Raw genomic sequence first — 20,517 nt, forward strand, 5'->3', positions numbered from 1 at the left:
AAAAAAAAAAAAAAAAAAAAAAAAAAAAAAAAAAAACCAAAAAACAAGCAGACTGTGTATTTGCTCATCTGTTCCATTTCTTGGGAGAGACCTTTAAAAGTCTTTTAATATATCACTTACCCTTCTGTTTTTGTTAAGCACTGTTTTTATTGGAGTTCTTAGATGATTTCTTCTAAAACCTTAGGATTTTCTGCAACAAACTATAAGCTACATCTGATATATCTAGATTTTTCTGCTTTATATTTACTTTTTTTTAGAAACTTATAAAAAAAAAAACAAGAGAAAAATTGAGATTCACTCAATAAAACTAGCCCTGAGTTAAACCCCTGAAATTTTTTTCCACTCACTTCCAAATTGGAAGAAAGAATTTATTTTAACATATCCATAAGAATAAAATACAAATGTTCAAAAACTTTGATTTAAATACTCAGATATTTTACTATCATTTGCAAAACCTGTCTCATTTATCTCTTACATCACAGAAAGTGATCTCTTTAGAGATCTGGTTTATTGAACGTAAGTGTCTTTTTGGAAGCTCTTATCATGTATTGGTCTAGCATCTAGATATACTTTATTTGGAAGTTTAATGATAATAATAATGATACTAATAATAATAATGTTGACATTACTCTGGAAAGTCACTGATCTTTTCTCAATCATTCTTTGTAATCATATTCTGTGATGATGTTTAGTGGTTCACTTTTAACGTGGAAGTGAAAGGCTAACCGTGAAAAATAATTTTTCAACATAGTTATTTTCCCTTCCATGAAAAGAGAAATAACTCAATGTTCACATGAAGAATTGCCTCAATACATAAAATGAAACATCTAAAGGAAGAAACTGTTAACAATTTTCTTGGTATGAGAAATCACTAAGTACATAACATAAGTGGATTTCAAATGTATTATATCCTGATCAGTGTGGCATCATTTTCCCTGTGTCAAGAAATTAGGTTGGAGACTTCTGGGTGCCTCAGTAGATTAAGCGTCTGACTCTTGGGGCGCCTGGGTGGCGCAGTCGGTTAAGCGTCCGACTTCAGCCAGGTCACTATCTCGTGGTCTGTGAGTTCGAGCCCCGCGTCAGGCTCTGGGCTGATGGCTCGGAGCCTGGAGCCTGTTTCCGATTCTGTGTCTCCCTCTCTCTCTGCCCCTCCCCCGTTCATGCTCTGTCTCTCTCTGTCCCAAAAATAAATAAAAAACGTTGGAAAAAAAAAAAAAAAAAAAGCGTCTGACTCTTGATTTTGGCTGAGGTCATGATCTCACAGCTTTTGAGTTCAAGCCCTGTATTAGGCTCTGCACTAACAGTACAGAGCCTGCTTGGGATTCTCTCTCTCACCCTCTCTTTCTGCCCTTCCCCTGCTCTCACTTGCTCTCTCTCTCTCAAAATAAATAAATAAATTTTAAATAAAACTTTAAAAAGGAATACTAGGTTGATATAACAGGGGCATAGCTAACAAAAAAATTGACTGCTCTTATAACTTAAAGATCTTGAAAACATATGAATTTTAGGGTTTTTTTTTTCTATTTCTTGAAAAAATGCCATTGGAATTTTGATGGGAATCTTATTGAATCAATTGACCACTTTGAGTAGTATGGACATTTTTTTAGATGTTCATTTATTTATGTTGAGAGAACAAGAGTGCAAGCAAGGGAGAAGCAGAGAGACACAGAGAGAATACCAAGCAGGCTCCACACTATCAGCACAAAGCCTGATGCAGAGCTCAATCTCACAAACTGTGAGAGCCAAAATCAAGAGACGACACTTAAGCAACTAAGCCATCCAGGTGCCCAGCTAGTATGGACATTTAACACTAATTTTTCCAAACCAAGAACACAGGATATCTTTCCATTTATTTGTGTCTTCTTCAATTTCTTTCTTTAATGTCTTATAGTTTTCAGCATATAGAATTCTTCCACCTACTTGGTTAAGTTTATTCCTAAGGATTTCATTGTTTTCCAGGCTATTACAAATGAGATTGCTTTCTTAATTTTTCTTTTTGAAAGTTCATGTTAGTGTATTGAAATGCAACTGATATTTGCATGCCTAATTTGTATCTTGCAACTTATTAAATTTATTAGTTCTAACAGTTTTTTTGGTGAAGTCTTCAGGAGTTTCCATATATAAGATTATGTCATTTGCAAACAGAGACAATTTACTTATTTTCTGATTTGGAAGCCTTTTATTTTTCTGTCTTGCCTTATTTCTCTGGCTAGTACTTCTAGTAGTATGTTGAATAGAAGTGGTAAGAATGGGCATCCTTGTGGGGAATAAGCTTAGAAATTCCCTGGGCTTACATCAATGGGTTAACAAGGCATAAAGAAGTACAAAGCCATAGGATGCTCACACCGGAGTTTGGGTAAGCAAGATTGGCACCCCAGGAATAAGGAGGCTAAAGGCACCAAAAATAGGGAGGTGCAAAGGCATGCCAGAACAGAGACAGGGTGCAGAGCACCCAGAATAGAGAAGGAGGGGCAAGGGCCCCAGAAGCGTGCAAAGGCACCCAATACAAAGGTATATGAGGTAAGCGAGATTAGACGTTCAGGGAAGAAGAGCCCCTCAATTTAGTACTATAGCAAAAAGCTGCTTTCACAGGAGGAAAGGACCAAGTTAGGTAAACAGGTAAGTTGCCCTATAGACTGCTGTGCTGCAGGGGAAGCAGCTCGGAGCAGAAATGATTAACAAAAGAAAAGGTGCCTTGTTAACTGTGAGGTTATTCCCCCTATCTTCCTTATCCCCTAGGCTAGCTACGATACACAGACATGGGGCCTCCTGCCTGCCGTTAACAACTGCCCATCTGCCCATCTGCCTGGCGCCAGGATTTTGTTTTATATTGACCCAAATCCTAAACACCGTATACCTTCAAAACCCCCCTTTTCCCTCACATCCCCAAGTTAATGTTCCCAGTTTTTTTTGTTTCTTTGTGCATGCCCATCATGTTTGTAAGCTTTCTGATCTTAGTAAATACAGGGCAAGGACCCTTATTCAGGGCTGTTGTCTTTTCCCAGACATTAGCCATCTCTCGGTTTTCATTCTCTTGTCTTGCTAGACAAGAAAGAACTTTAGACCCATAGTCTATGACACATCCTTTTCTTGTTCCAGATTTTAGAGGAAAAGCTTTCAGCTTTTCACGATTGAGCATGATGTTTGCTGTAGGCTTGTCATATATGGCTTTTATAATGCTGTGGTGCATTCCTTCTATACCTAATTATTGAGAGATTTTATCATAAAAAGATGTTGAATTTTGTCACATACTTTTTTGCTTCTATTGAAATTCAATGACATTTATGACCTAACAAATCAGGGTTAACCAGGAATTAATTTAATTTGGGAAGAACTGGGGAGGGAGTCATTGATTTGTTAGTTGGAAGACATGTAACCTGAGGGGAGTAATCTAAGCAGAAAGGGAAATATTACTAAATCAGAAGAGAAAGAATAATGAAAGAAACAAATTTCCCCACAAGATAAAAAAGGAAATGGTATTATTAACACAAGTGAGAAGAATGGCCTTTGGTAGAATGAAGTACACTTTCTTCATTATGACAGGCAGGAAAAAGAAAATAACAGGGGCAAGTACAGATAAATTTACAGGTAAAAAGAAGAGACAGATTCACAATTATGGTTTTATTTTATCACTCAAGCATAAGGAAAACAACTGAGAGTTATAAGACCCAGATGAGATCCTTACCAAATTACACATTTAAAGTCAAGGTGAAGGAAAATGAATAGCTAGAGGATCAGGAAAAACATCCAGAGCATATGGTGTAATGAAAGTCCTAAATAAATAAATAAACTCATACTGGGGGTTAGGAGATGAAAGAAAACACACACACAAAAACATCAAGTTAAAGACATTACAAAGAAAAAGAGAAAAAAATACAGAAAGAATATTCCTGGGAGCTCCATATAATTAAGAATGATACCTTGCATAATTTAAGTTTTTAACTTATTAACTGTAAAAGGGCTTTCATACTGTTAAAACCATTCAAGTGTTCTAATTCTGTATGGGAATCATCATTAAATCAACTATCCCTAACTAATTCTTAGAAATACTTGATGGAAGAAATACAGAAATACATACTGGGCAAATGGTGTTAATGGCAACAAACATATTTATCCAGATGCCTCTCTGAATTCTTAGAAATTCTTTTGACAAATAAGTCATCATAAGTCTTCTAAAATATAACATGATGTTGATTGTGGCTACCTTATAATTATATACGATTTGTATGCTTTTCTGAGTTTTTCAAGTTGGTTACTTATAGCTTTTACCAAAAATTAATGAATTATAAGAATACAAACGCGCACACACACACACATACACAAAGAAATACACTTGGTTTTTTCTCTGATTATGTGTATTTGCTTCAAATTTTATAATTTAGATTCAGCATGAATTGCAATAAATGGATCTTCAGCAGAGTTACTAACAGAAAAATGAGCATTGCCATCCCCAGAAACATAAATTTTAATTCCTGTACAATTGTCATCAATTTTATCTCCAGAAATAACATCACAATATGTGCCAGCAGGAAGACCAGTTTGCAAAGTTAAAGATAATGGCCTGCAAAATAAAATTTAAGATTTAACTTGAATTCAACAGAATGAAAAGCAAGAATTCAGACTATCTCTTTTTTTTTTTTTTTAATTTTTTTTTTCAACGTTTTTTATTTATTTTTGGGACAGAGAGAGACAGAGCATGAACGGGGGAGGGGCAGAGAGGGAGGGAGACACAGAATCGGAAACAGGCTCCAGGCTCCGAGCCATCAGCCCAGAGCCTGACGCGGGGCTCGAACTCACGGACCGCGAGATCGTGACCTGGCTGAAGTCGGACGCTTAACCGACTGCGCCACCCAGGCGCCCCAAGAATTCAGACTATCTCTAAAAGGTTAACTTTGTGCTGTAGAACTCTAAGCAAAGTCTCAGTGAGAAGAAAATCCAAATACAAAAACCTCTCCAGTATATGTGAACAGTTTTCCAGGACTAAAAGTAATCTTACAGAAGATTTACTAATTCCCTAGTCAATAGTGAATATTACCACAAAATTAAAGTTGAGGAATATCAGTGAAGATTTGAGTGAATTATCACCCTTCGATAAAAGCAATTCTTGTGGTTAACACAAATCTTTTAAATTTGTTCTCATCTAAACTTAAGAAAATACTAATTACTTTCAAAAATTTAAATTTGATTATTTCTTCAAAACTATTTTTCACAAGAGGCTAAAATGAATTTGGGCTGGAGATAAAAATAATCTTGGATTTTGTGAAGTATATGGTTTTAAATATAAAGCTGTCTCATAAATTTATGGGGCACCTGAGTGGCTTAGCCTGTTAAGTGAATCTTGATTTTGGCTTACGTCATAAAAGACTCTTGACTTTAGCTCAGGTCGTGATCTCACTGTTTGTAAGATTAAGCCACAAGTCCAGCTCCTCACTGACAGAGTGGAGCCTATTTGGCTGTCTTCTCTCTCTTTGTCCTTCATCCCATTCACATGTGCTCTCTCTCTCTCTCTCTCTGTCTCAAAAATAAACATTAAAAAAAAAAGAGGTCTCATAAATTTATTTTGCTTCTCCCATCCAGAAAAGATAGAAATGAAAGGACTAGCCATGGCTTCTTTTGGTAAGAAAGAGATATATTCAATTTATTTTTTTGTCAGCAAAATATAATTTAAGCTAGAATGAGCTAAGCATGAGTGAAAGTTGGCCTTGGACTGAGACATTTCAATTGCTTAAAAGATGTCTTCTAAGCTATAGTTCTATATATTAGGGAATCAATATACTAGAGGCAGAGGATATAAGTATGACCAATGAAAGCCAATAAGAAGTCTCAGAGTTAAAACTCAAAAATCTCCTGAGGCGGGTCACTGACGGACCATAAGATACATGCTCTTTATACATATGCTTTAAAAAACATATTATTTGTCAGAGAGAGACAAGGAAATGAAAAAAAGAAGACCAAAAATTAGATAAAAGAGTACTTGAAAAAAAGAGCTAAAAAAAGATACTGAAGCAATATTTTTCCATTATTTAAAAAAGGGGAGGAAAGAGGAAAGGGGCTATGACATGTTCTTTTAGTGATTTCACAACCTTTATATCAACTACTCTGTGTATTTTGTGTGGGGTATATGTGTGGAAACATACATGTGCAGAATATCTGCACATGATATGCAAGGGTGCACATAGAATAATTCCACTTAGAACAGAAAGTCCTAATAAGGAAGAGATCAGAAGAATAAGAGCCATCATTTTTCTTCTGGTTCTTTTCAGATTCCTGTGTTTTCTTAATCTGCTGACTAAAGAATTTTTTCAGATATAAAAAAAGTAAATGTGTAATAAGAGAAAGTAGTAAACCAAGAAACTAGTATAAATGTTATTTAAAATGTTACTTCTAATTGATATCTATCTACTTACCAGTCATCATTGTTAAAAACAATAAATCCTCTGTTTCCTCTTCCAAAAGCTACTTGATTGCTACCATTATCCCACCAGTTTGTAAAAGGTTGGCCATCAACTACATTACGGAACATAACCATGTTCCTAAAGATAAAATACCACATAAAATGCTGATGAATACATTTAACAGTTTAAAATAAAATTTTAAGAATGTTTAATATTAGAGGTCTTCTCTAAATAAGATACCTTATTTGACGCCACCGATGTTCACAGACCCAATCATTGCCACAAGTGGTGTCTGGATTAATAGTAACTTCTTTAATTACTCCATTATTATTCGGTGGCCCAATCCAATCATTAACATCCTTAATTAAAGGAAAAAAAGCTTAGATTTTTTAACATTTCATGTATTTGTTTCTTTCTTCTTTATTACACAAAACCCAATCTGTCTTACTTGTGTCTACAGCATCTTCATTTAGTAATACTAACTCCTTCAGTATTTTTATAGCCCTTTACCAGGTCCTCACCATTTTCTTCCCAATTGCTAATTCTCTTAGTGCCATATATTAAAGGTCAGATTTTTTTTTTTTTTTTTTTTTTTTTACCTCTTCACTTTCTTTCCAAGGAATTGTTATGGCTAAGCTCTGGGAAAAAAGTGAATGACATTGAAATGACAAGAACTTTAGTGTCAGAGACAGCAGAATTAAAACACAGATTCTATTACTATTAGATAAAAAATCTTAGATAACATTGGGGTGACTGGGTGTCTCAGTCAGTTGAGCACTATACTCTTGATTTTGGCTCAAGTCATTATCTCATGGTTTATAAGGTCAAGCCCATCTGGCTCTGTGCTGGACAGTGCAGAGCCAGCTTGGGATTCTGTCTCCCTCTTTCTCTGCCCCTCCCCTGCTCATACTCTCTTTCTCTCAAAATAAGTAAATAAACATTAAAAAAAAAAGAAAACTTAGTTAACATACATACCTTCTCTGTGCCTAATTAAATAATTATGTGAAAAATTCCTTGAATATGATAATTGCTGAATAAATATTCATTTCTTTCATTCTTCCTTTTGGATAAATGTGCTAGTCAATACATCACAATATTCTTTACTAAATTGATCAAATTTTTAATCTTGTGATTTTCGGATTGGTAATTTTAAAGATAGAGAAAAAAAATGGAAGAAATCAGTCTGGTTTGACGTGAAAAAGATTTTTAGTTTAGGTATGAAGTTGCTGTACAATGCTGCATCTGAAATCTTCAGTTTAAAAAAAAAATTCCAATAACTTTCCCAATACATTCATAATTATATTTCTCAGTTCGTTTTTCAAATTGCTACTCAATACCCCATATATTACCCCAAATATTTTTCTCATCTTTACCTTTTCCAAAATAGTCTGTAAATTTCCCTTCTTTAATACATATATTTTCCTTCCACTTATAAGATATTTTCCCTATTTAACAAAAGTTCAACTGAACAACTTCTTTTCATTCCATACAACTTTTTAAAAAAAAGGATTTAACAAATATTTATATTGATCATACTATGGGCAGGTACTGTTTTAAGTTCTTTACCAGTGTTAACTTGTAATCCTCATATCAACTCTATGAAGTAGGTACGTATGAGAAGTACATATTTTACTTACTATATCCTTATTTTAAAGTGTTTCTTTGGGGAGGGGATGTTTGTCATACTTCTGATATAGCCTACAATACTCTTTGGCAACAGAGACCATAATATTAATTGAATTGCTAAAAGCATCCTGCATCAGGTTTACACTTAAATACTTGATAAATAGTAAATATAATAGTGTCATGTACAATTAAAACAAAACTGCCTTTCCTTTCTTGAGAAAAATATATATTGGACAGCACAAAAACTTACTTTTCCATTTTCAAAATGTCTTGGCCAACGGAAGCTTGACATTACTCGTGTAAATCCATACGGATGAGCAAGCATAAATCCAACTGCCATTTTGTACAGTCTGAAGGTTACAAAATGATATCATCATAGAAGAAAACAATACTTTTAATGTCATTAAAACAAATGTAAAAAAATGGAGGGGCGGGGGGGGTTTATTTCCAACCTGGAGTCCCAGAATGTTAGAATAGATGCTCCTCCAGCTCCATGTCCTCGCTGATTGTCATGATTGTCCACGAAGACAAGTGCTCTGTCAGAACGCATGAAACCCCATCCTTCTCCCCAGTTCCTATTAAAACACATATACACAAAAATACATGTATTCTTTTCCAATAGTTTTAGGGTAACCTAAATGTGTATTTCTTTTGGTATAGCATCCCCAAATGAAATTCTGTCTCTAATTAAATGATTATTCTATAGGAGTGTTTTTAAAATAAAAAAATAAATATATAGAGAGATAGATAAATAGATATACTATATATATAGATATACTATACATTCAATGTATGTATATATGTATGGATTACTTGTATTATATTCATGTTACAGGTATGAGATTTTTGTTATAAAAAGTCCTTTTAGAGGTTTCAGTATAATTTAGATGAGACTTCAGAAGGATCAACATCCATATCACATCATACAGAATGGAAAACTGGGTTAAAATCAGGTTTTAATATTGTATTGTTATAATATAAACATTCTAATATTTGAAATTAATTAATTGATATAATATATGTAAAATCCATAATGTAGCCACATTTTAGGTACTTTATAAATGATACAATCATTTTAATAATAGCATGGCCTTCACATATTGTATACAAACACTAGTCAAATATAGTAGAGTTATATAAGACATAGATTAAAGTCTCTAGGTTATATTTGAGGTTTTGAGATATCCTCATGATTGACATTCTTAATAATAAAGATGATACATTGGAATTTGGGAAACTATAACCCTTATTATTCGTAATTGAATCCTTAAAAATTCTAAATAAGTTCCAAAGAAGATAACTCAGATTGGGATAATAAGACTAATACATCTGTGAAATAATTTAAAAGACAAATCGTATTTCATTTACTTTAAGTAAGCCATCTTCTCTCCATCCCACTTGCGCAGAACTGTGCCTAATTTTGCACCATACTTGAATTCTGTCACACAGCCATTTCCAAAGTACTCACTGCTTTTCATTGGCTCACCACCCAGATCAATTACCTAGTAGAAATACAAGAAAAATATTACTTTAATAAGAACTTTAAAGAATTTTAACCAAAGATTAACATTATGTAGAAAATGACTTGAAACTAGTTATGTTATTTGAAATACCCAAAATGGTTTTCTTTATATCAAGATTCTTGCTTTTTTGCTAAATTATATGCTACAATATTAAAAATAACATGATACAAGGTGATCTGTTGTCCTGTGAGAATGTTGACCTAATTTAGTATTGAACATAAATGATAACAATAGGTCATACTTATATAGCACTTGATATCTGGATGACAACATTTCTAAGTGGTTAATAAATATTAACTCATTTAACTGTTGGACAAAGACAAAGACATAACTATTATCACCATCCCTTTTCTTCACTTGAAAATAAAATGTTGCATACAGAGGTTAATCAACTTGCCTAAGTGAACACAGCTACTAGTGCTATAGCCAAGATTTAAACTCAGACTGGCTCAAGATAGCAACTATGTTATTATCTGTCTTTTCTAATGGTCTCTGGGGAGACCGTAAATGACACAGATGTTTGCAGCCTAAATGAATTCTCTGCACTTCCATAAAACCTCTTGTGATAAAGAGTTAGATGTTAGATGCTGTTCCAATGAAAGAAAGTTAAAGAACACTCTTCTATACAAATGATACAGCCATTAAACTACAGAAATTGTATCTTTAATTAAATCTACCATTTATTTTCTAATTAATTAAATTATATTTTTTCATATACCTATGAAATACATATACATATATGTACTGATGTACCTCCTGGTAAATGAAGGGTTTACTTCCTTCGGGGAACCAGTTTGTACTTAGATTATGCAGTTTATCCAAAATTGCCTTCATGTCTCCAGGCCACATGTGCTTAGAAGCATCAATTCTGAACCCTGCTACACCAATGTCAATGAGGCGGTTCAGATATTCAGCAATCTTAGAACGCACATAATCTTTCTCCAGTGCAAGATCAAGAAGACCCACCAGACGACAATCTCTGACCTATTGAGGTAAAAATTTTGTGATTGATACACAAAACACCACCTTAACCTGACAATCCATTTGATTATTCATTCATTTATTCATTAACAGGTGTTTCTATAGTGTCTTTTTTGCATTGGGAACTGAACATACTGACATTATAGTATGGACATACCTTTGATGTATTAGAAAAAATGGAGTCTGTAGGAAATAAAGCAGATGAGTTTTTTTTTTTTTTTATTGGGACAAATTTAATTGGGAAAAATATTTTAAATACTGATTTGGGTTTCTAATTTTTAAAGAGTCAGACTTGGAATCCTTATTTTCATAAGGAATCTAAACCAGTATTTAAAATGAAGATCAATAAGCTACATGTGGATAATTAAAGGCATGGATAGCTCTTTATTCCAATCACTGTGGTTTTTTTCTTTAATTACCTGATAAGGATCATTATAGTTCTCAATGTCTCCACTTCCAGTTCTACATTTACCATCATTAAAATCCCAATGAGAGAATGGGACTGCTGGAAAATCTCTATTTCCAGGGTTGAAGTAACTTCCACAAGTACTGCTTGTTCCTGCACCCACACCATTCCCACTCATATGATTAATTACAGCATCCACATAAATATGGACCTGAAAAACAAAGTTTCTATTTCAGTTTGTCTTTAGAGAGGTAGAAATCTATAGTATTATCGACTAAAGTTTACAGCATGTTAATCACACTCCAAAACTGGTATCTGTTATTTTTTAACTTATCTTCCTAGTAAACCAAAAGTTAAGTGTGAAGGGAAATCCATGTGAACTGAATACCTATCTGCATTTTACCCTCTTGGTAAAATATTTACATAAATGACAAACTGGTAACTAAAACTACCATAACTATGAAAAAATGCAAATAGCCTTTTGGGGGGACAGATCAGAATCATAAAAGACAGGAGAGAACATTGGTTTTTGAAATTTCCATGCATCATCCTAAGAAAGAAGCAGCTAGCCTCTATTATCTACTTAGCATCTAAAGAGACGAAGGTAAATCTCTCATAATATAACTATTTACCATCAAAAAACCTATGGGGAAGAAGACCCAGAAATTATAGGTGCATATACAAGCCACATAAAAATTATAACAAATATTGCAACTGGAATTTCCAATTCCTAACTAGAAAGTATTCCCCAGAAATGTGTACAGTTATATTTGCTTTATAAATAATTTTGGCTTTAAACTTTGATTGAAATTTTCTTTAGTAGACAAATGGTACATATACAAAGATTTACAAAAGTTAAACAAGTAACAAGTTTAGTTATAGCTTAAGTGTAAAGTAAAATAAAATAAAATAAAAAACTATGGAAAATATTCTGCTCATAAGGAACAGGAGACAAGAGAGAGAATTTTCCTAAATAATGTTTTTAAAGGAAATTTTAATTCACTTACACCAACGTTGTTACATCTAGTCACCATGTCTTTGAATTCATTTTCATTTCCTGATCTTGTGCATAACTTGTAGCTAACTGGTTGGTATCTTTCCCACCAAGGTCTTAAAGGGCTATTAATCACAACATTTTCATTGGGTGGAGAGATCTACAAATAAACAATAAGTATCATATTATGGGTTACTTTATATCATCAGATACTCTATAACATAATCAATGATCTAAACTTATTTCCGAATCTTTGCATATACAGCTACATTTTTAACTACCACATTGGAAATGTCCTCCTGAAGAAGGTTTATATCAGAAACAAAACATAAAGTTGTCAATAATACTAAATTTTTTTCTTCCTCAGTAAACCGTTTTAGAGTACCTATTTGTGCAGTAAAATCTTCCAGCTTCACAGATACAGATCATAATACCATTTACTATAAGCACAGCAAACTTTGCAATTTATACTAAGAATAATACCCACCTGAACCCCTCCAAATCCTCTGGGAGCTAAGTATCGCTCACATTCAAGAGCAATGTCAGCCCAGCGCCACTCAAACAGATGGACAATAGATGTCCGTCCAGGTTTGGTATTTGGGGCATACTGAGCCCAGCAGAACCCAATGACTGAAAGCAATAGAAAGAACTTCATTTTGCTTTGAAGTTGTCAGTGTTCTTTGCAGCAACTATTTATCTTCCTGTAAGAAAAATATTTTACTAGGTAAATATTAACATGAATAAATACATAGAGCATAAAGTGTTCATGATCTGAAAAGAATTATCAATAATAATAATATTAACAGGTGAAGAATATCTGTAAACAATATACCAGGCAAACAATCTAAATGACCTTTTAGAACTTAATGCTTTCTTTACTGAGGGAATATTAACCTTTTTCAACAACTGGAATTTTATATAGAGAGAATCCTCAATCATGGATTATTTAATTAGAATTAGATTTCTTTCTGAAGTCCTTCACAAATAGAAGGAAAATCACAATCAAAGCCAGTTGAATTTATAATCAAAACATTGCCTTAACTATCTATTTGCAAACATTATAATGTTTCAATTTCAAAAAGAAACAGGATATTTAATTCAGTTCTTTTCTTATACCACCAACCCTAATTTTTAGTTATTTAACTTTCTACATTAAGATTTAAGAAACTATTTGGAAGTTGAAATAAAGATAGAGACACTTTTCCCCACTCCATCAAATCATATGCTTAATGCAGTGGCTGTAGCAGCAGAGCGTTTTGTTTTTTTCCCCTTATAGCCAAATATTTCATACCTGATAGGACACTAAATTAATAAATTCACACCTCATTTTCTTCTTAACGTAAGTAAAAACCTATGAAAGAGAATAATAGTACAGGTGGAAAACACTTAATCCTTTAATCCAACAAGCATTAACTGAATATTGTTTTTTGTTTAAGCATGTGGATGATATTTGGGATACAGTAATAAATAAGATAGATAGGATTCTTGTTCTTGTTACATTCTAGTGTGGAAAGAAAATATAGGATTAAATGATGATGATGATACATTGAAGATATCAATAAGAACTAGTATGAATTAATAGTAATAAAATAGAAAGTGACTTTGCCATTAAGGTATTTTAAACTAAATATTCAGGAAAGATTTCTTTGTGGAAATGATTTTCAGCTAGTATTTGAAGGATTAGAAGCACCCAGTGATTTGAAGATCAGAGAAAGAGCAATCTAGAGGAAAGTACAACAGAAAAAACCCAAGGAAAGAAAAACTTCAAGCAATATTAAATAAATAAATAAATAAATAAATAAATAAATAAATAAATAGAAGTCAGTGTAGCTAAACAATATGTAATAAAGGGAAGGGCAAACTGATATGAGGTCTGAGAATTAGGCCAGATCATGTAGGATCTTGTAGAATATAATGAAAGAGAGAGGCATTGTGTCTGTAAGAAAGGGAGCTAAGAAACTCTGGTGTACTTTAAAAGAAAATCACTCTTGTTACTCTGAAGAAATTGGATTATAGGAAAACAAGAGTAGGGGTAAGGAGATCTGTTAGACTTTTTTAGTGGTTTAGGAAAGAGGTGAGTGGCTTAGACTAAGGGCATTGACAGGATATATTTCATAGACAGAGAGGTAATAGGTTTATGGATAGATTAGAGCTGAAGAATGAGGGAAAGAGAGGGGCGCCTGGGTGGCTCAGCAGGTTAAACGGCCGACTTTGGCTCAGGTCATGATCTCTCAGTTCATGAGTCTGGCTCAGGTCATGGTCTCTCAGTTCATGAGTTTGAGCCCCACGCTGGGCTCTGTGCCAACAGCTCAGAGCCTGGAGCCTGCTTAGGATTCTGTGTCTCTCTCTGTCTCTGCCCCTCCCCTGCTTGGACTCTGTCTCTCCAAAATAAATAAGCATTAAAAAAAAATTTTTTTTTTTTTTTTTAAAGAATGAGGGAAAGAGAAAAACTAAAGAACTAGGTATCTGGTAATGATACCATTCATTAAGATAAGGAAAAATAAGGAAGTACCAGCTTTGGGGAAGGGTTACATAGAGCACTATGGTCCATAATTATTTCTCTAGCAACCCTAATGCTCTCCTTTGGTCCTTCTTCCAACTCACCATGTAAACACTATGTGTCCTACTTTCTTAGTCAGTTCAAGTTACTATAACAAGATTATCACAGACTGGGTGATAATCAACAAATATTTATTTCTCATAGTTCTGGAGGCTAGGAAGCCTGAAATCAAAATGTCAGTAGGTTCAGTGTCTGGTGAGAGCCCCCTTCCAGGTTCATAGATGGCCATCTTCTCCCTGTATCTTTATATGATGGAGAACAGAGTATAGCTCTAGTCTCTCTTCTTACAAGGACACTAATGCCATCATGGGGCTCACTCTCATGACTTCATCTAAACCTAATTACTTCCCAAAGACCCCACAACCTTATACCACCCACGGGGAGCTAGGGTTTCAATATGTAAAGTTGGTGGGGGGGAGACACAAACGTTTAGTCCCTAATGCTTACCCATTGCAAAACTAAAATTTCCTCATATTTCACAAGTAATTTCATTGCTCCGTAATTTTCAAAGTGTTTTCCTTTCTATAATCACCTTCCATCATCCTTGTATACTTCATAAGCAACATCTTTTAAAGCCTATCCTGTTATTCCCAGGCATAGTTAATAACTGATCTATATGATAGCTTTTTAACATATATCACAATATTAAGCTGTATTTGATTTATATTGTAAATATATTATAAATAATTAAGTACTTATGTGTCCATCATTCTGGACAAAACTTCTTAAAGGTAGACTTCCTATCTAAATTCCTAGAAACTAGCAAAACAAATAGCTAGTAATGGCTTATGTAATCAACAAATTGTAACATAAGATTCTAAATTCTAGGCACTGTGCAAAGCATTGGCATAACTTCGGTTATGTCTTCAATGATTTTTAAAAATAAACAAACACTGTCAGAAATTATGTGATATAATTTAATCTTTGCAAAAAACTTTTTACACATAAAGGAACTATAGCCCAGATAAAAAGTAAACTGTCCAGGCTCAGACAGTATATAACAAGACAGAATTTGTTAATAGGTCCTACCACAAATCAACATTCTCTGTATTATACCAATATTCCTCATAGTATTCTAGAGGTGTGATATTCAACATGGTAGCTACAACATTTGGCTACTGATAACTTAAAATATTAGTCTGTACAGAAATGTGCTATAAGTATATACAGAAAATATACTCCACATTTTGAAGAAATAGTGTGAAAAATTAATGTAAAAAATTAATAATTTTATGTCATTTATATGCTGAAATGATATTTTGTGATGCATTAGGTTAAATAAAATTTATTGTTAACCTTAATTTCCCCAATTTCTTTTGGCATCTTTTAATATTTGGCTATCAAAAATTTTTAAATTATATATGTAGTTTTCATTAAATTTCTAATGGGTAGTACCATTCTAGAGATAATATTAAATCAGAGAAAGGACACATCTGTACACAAACATAAGTAACAATAATAAAATAAAGAATATGATTACTACTTTAAGAAAGATACAAGTAAAGTGTTTCATGATTTCATTGATAGAAAAAATAATTTGTGCTGGACAAGAACAGAGGAAGATACAGTCAATTCAAAGAACAGGTTTGACTTTAACCTTTAAATAAAACAGAGAAGGTGAAATAGCTCTGACTAAAAAAAATAAATAAAAACAAAAACAAAAATGAAAACAAATTTAGGAAATGAGAAAGAAGAATATCAAGAAACCAATATAGTTTTGTAGAACACTAAGTAAGGTGCAGGGGAGCCATAGGAATTAAGGTAGGAGAGTCATATTGAGATATCTTAAAGTCAAGGAGGAGAAAGTAGAATTTCTTCCTAAAGCTATAAGAAGCTATATAGAAGGGTGTTGTTCATTTGTTTGTTTGTTTGTTTGTTTGTTTGTTTTGAAAAAGAACAGTAACATGATTAGAGCTTTTACAGTATATCAGATGGATTGGGAAGCAAAGAGAACTGAGATAGAAACAATTGAAGATAGCAGTAGGAGTGAAATTGAGTGTATAATAAATTGTTACAATCAGTGTCACCCAGTGAATGACACTTGCTTGTATCCAATTTGGGGTCTCTTCCTTCATAGGCTATGGAATTGGCTTATAAGTCGTTTTGCCCAGTGTGATGTCAGCAAATAAGACACAAACAGAAGTTTGACTAGCATTTACCCAATGGATCTTGATCTCTTGAAAAATCTAAGACCATTGTGTTGTTTGGATAACTAGGATAAATTACCACATGAAGAGATCTAATTGTTTCTACCCATTCCAACCATCTGAGTTGATCTACCAACTAACTGTAGTCGAATGGTTATTCCAGGACAAAAGCAGCAGAAGAACCACCTAGCCAACCCATAAAATTGTGAGGCATAATACATTATTATTGTTATTCGGCAATAATTCACTAATACAGAAAGGAAAGATAAAATAGATTTGGTGGAGACCAAGTCTACATGAAATGGTAAGTAACTGGATGTAGGAAAATAAAGAAAAGGAAGAGTCAAAGGGGACTCTGATTTAAAGGTTAATGAATCGAAGAATGACAATGCAATTACCATTCTTGAGCAATCTAGAAGCAGACTTGGTTAGGGAAACTGAAGAACTAATACTGGGATATACTGAGATTGAAGTATAAAAAAGTATTAGATATGAAGAAAGAAGCAGATAGATTTGGGAACTTTCAACAAAGCAATGATAGTTTCAGAAATGGCATACAAAATATTTAACAACTGGATTTGGTCACAGACACTGACCAATCAGAATAGATAACATCTATAAACAACTAGTATATATAAGTCAATGAACATGGATGAATTATCAGGCCTGGAGAGCTGGACCTTTGAGAGTAGACAAAGAGAGTTGACAAGACAGCTGTTGAGTCCAAATTTACAACTTTGTTCGGGTAAAGCCCAGCAGTGTATATGATAAGGGAGATTGGAGGGAGCATATAAAGAGGTGCCTTCATAATAGGGAAAGGACTTTTATTACCAGAGAAAGGCTTTCAAAAACAAATAGGAAGGAAAATTTGCAAGGAGGACAAGAGACCAACTGGATGTAGATGAGTATTAGAATAAGAATAGGAGAGAAGACTGATGAGACTGTGGATGATATAGGGCTGATGGTGATAAAGAGGCGGGAATTAGATAAGAGCAGCATGGTTTGAACTTTATACATGACTTAAGGTTCCAAATGTTAAAATGTAATGGTTAAGAACATGACCTTAGGAGTTAGACAAACTACAGTTTAAATTCTGACCCTGTCATTTATCATCTGTGTGACTGTGGAAAATAATCTCTTTAAGTTTATCTATGAACTAGAAAAAGCAATATGTACCTCATAAAGCTGTCATGATGATTAAGTGAATTAACACCAATAAAGCTGTTATCCTGGTGCATGAATACAATAAAAACTCAATATATTTGGCTGCTGTGATGTTATTATTGTTTTGTTATTTTTACTGCTGGTACTGTTCAAACTGCTCTAAACTCATGTTCTCTTTCTACTTCTAGTTATTATCACTTGGACATTCTCTCTTTCCATTCCACTCTTGCCAAATTCTAATAATACTTTCTATTTCTCAGAACTATTTGCACACTCCCCCCCACACACACACACACAAACACACGAAAGAATAGATAGTGATAAGAAGGAACTGGCAATGTTTTCTACCTATTTTTTTCCACTCTTCTTTTTCTCTCTTTTAGTTTTAATCACTTTAGAACTTCTAGCAGACACACATTGATTTTGACATAACTTCTCATCACTGCCTCATTAGTTAATTCTGAACTGTTCTTTTAATAACAAGTGTTTTTCACACATATGTTAAGATGTTATTAAAATAAGGGATAACATATTAAAATTATACAGACATAATTCAAGAAATTTTACCAGCACCCCAGCATAGGTGGATATATACAATCATACAATAATCTTTATCAAGTGTCAGTCACTGTCCTATATTTTCTCATTTAATCTTAATTTTCCTCTCAATCTAAAGAGCTATAAACTCCATAAGTATTAAAACAACTAAAGCATATTTTTATATCTTGTGAAGTAAAATCTGCAAACAAATCCTTGACATCTTTGACATCAATAACAAATTAAAAAAATAAGAACTTGAGATAGTTATTATGGCTACTTCTCATTATAGATTTCCTAAAATTGTTCCCCTCAGAGAAGCTATTCACAGTTATTAATACTAATATCAATGCTCTGCTGCCCACATCTCATATTTCTTCTTTAAAAGAAGAAATTTCCTTTTCAAGTTTTAAGGGTTACTATAATAAGTCATATGAGATGTCTTGGGAGTTCCTTAAAAATATGAGCTAGAACATTTGATAATATCCTACCAATAAAGCAATACTCCTTAAGAAGTATTTATATTTGAAGTGCCAATAAAACATATCCGATGTTAAAAAGAAAAAAAAAATCTATTAACTCAGACGCCTCCATAAGTTTTCTAGTTTCTGATGTTCTCAAGTATTTTTTTTTCTCAATCAGTATTATATAAAAGATACTTGTTATTTTATTTAATGTCTACAATATAAATGACATCATAAGGGAAAGGCTCTAGAAAAAATTCAGGACTTCTCTTAACACATGAAATACCATAAATTTGGTCATTTAGCTTAAGTCTACCTAAATCATACCATGGCTTAAATAGCATAAAGGAGCTCTATTAAAATGTTAAGCAAAAAGTAATAGTCAAAAAACCAGTATCTATTTCTATAGCTTCCTTTCTACCTATATAAATGTCAGTTACCTATATAAGTATTAGTTATTTATAATGTTCTTTTCCCCTTTCCAAAACAACCTCTCATCTCAGGCATATACTAATATATTTTTTAACATGTAAATAAATTAACATTAACCTAAAATAAACAAGTTATCTACTCTTGTCATTTGTAGTTATTAGCCTAGATACTTCATATCTATATAAATATCTTTAGAGTAAGTTGTTTAAAGTATTATTAAACATTTTAACAGAAATACCTTAAATGTCACATCTATGCTTGTTATTTTGTCACTTTTATTTATCTCCAAGTGTTTTCTTTTTCTATTTTTCTAGTTTTCAATATTCTAGAACTTTCATTAGTATTATCAATACAGTAGTTGTTCAAGTTAGTGGTTTCTCTTACTGAAAAAAAGTCTTAATTCCTCTAAATTTTACACTGAATCATGTACAATTTTCTCAAAACAGTATCCTGTCTCCTATGAGCTACCTACCTCCATAAAACAAAAAGAAAAACAAAAACAAAAAACTTAAAGGAAAAACAGGAAAATGAACCCTGAGCTCAGGATAATAAATCACCTGTGAAGTTAGAGAAAAGAAGGCAAATATAATCAAGTTTACCTACCAGATTCTTTAAATGAGAGAAACGTTTTCAGCCAAGACTCAGACACACTTCAAACAGAAACAGTACATTTTGTGCTGCTGGAAACTGAAACTTGAGTTGTCAACAAACCTAAAATAGCTTGTAAAACTTTGACCTGTATCAAATCATATGACAGAAACCACTTATTTCAAGACAAAAAACGGGGGGTAGGGACTACAATACTCACAAAACATTAAGATAACTTACCACATCAACTTCTTTACATCAGCAAACTCTCAAGTAGACAGGTCAGTCTTTTCAATCATACAATAACAAAAATCATATAGTTCTTGTTTTGCTTTCTCTTCAATGAGGAAAAAAATGCTGAATTTAAAGCTTTATAGATTTTCTATAATCCTCTTCTTCTCCATAGGTGCTCTTACAATGCTGTTCCAACTCTCCAAACCAAATCTGTGAAAAAAAGTGTAATGTGAGCTCCACAATGATACTTGATTAGCTACTATCACTCCCAATTCCGAAAACCAACTGTCTTCCCTCAGCTCAATTGCTTCCCTGACACTTCTAATTACACTGTACCTTTTCAGTTGTTTGCTTTCTCTTTTGGTCTTCCTTTCTCTTTTTCAGTATTATCTCCCAATCTCAATTAGTCTTTTTATTTCCTAAATCATTTATATCAATCTATGAATTTTTTTTTATAAAATAACCT

General features: G+C 33.0%; 1 protein-coding gene across 2 annotated transcripts; it reads right to left on the bottom strand.

Moving 5' to 3' along the window:
- Positions 1–3,606: 3,606 nt before the first annotated feature.
- Positions 3,607–20,146, bottom strand: LOC125912332 (alpha-amylase 2B). Of its 2 annotated transcripts, none has more exons than XM_049616697.1 (11): positions 20,058–20,146; positions 12,413–12,626; positions 11,939–12,085; positions 10,945–11,142; positions 10,298–10,528; positions 9,390–9,523; positions 8,474–8,596; positions 8,272–8,371; positions 6,636–6,754; positions 6,408–6,533; positions 3,607–4,561 (listed from the first exon to the last, which is right to left on the bottom strand). In XM_049616697.1, the coding sequence occupies exons 2-11, from the start codon at positions 12,578–12,580 to the stop codon at positions 4,372–4,374; spliced, it is 1,536 nt and encodes a 511-aa protein (XP_049472654.1). In that variant the 5' UTR covers positions 12,581–12,626; positions 20,058–20,146; the 3' UTR covers positions 3,607–4,371. The 2 variants fall into 2 exon arrangements, with proteins under 2 accessions (XP_049472654.1, XP_049472655.1); XM_049616698.1 differs by lacking the exon at positions 20,058–20,146 and adding an exon at positions 19,833–19,949.
- Positions 20,147–20,517: the final 371 nt, after the last annotated feature.

Source organism: Panthera uncia, assembly GCF_023721935.1.
Source record: "Panthera uncia isolate 11264 chromosome C1 unlocalized genomic scaffold, Puncia_PCG_1.0 HiC_scaffold_4, whole genome shotgun sequence".
Taxonomy (NCBI): domain Eukaryota; kingdom Metazoa; phylum Chordata; class Mammalia; order Carnivora; family Felidae; genus Panthera; species Panthera uncia.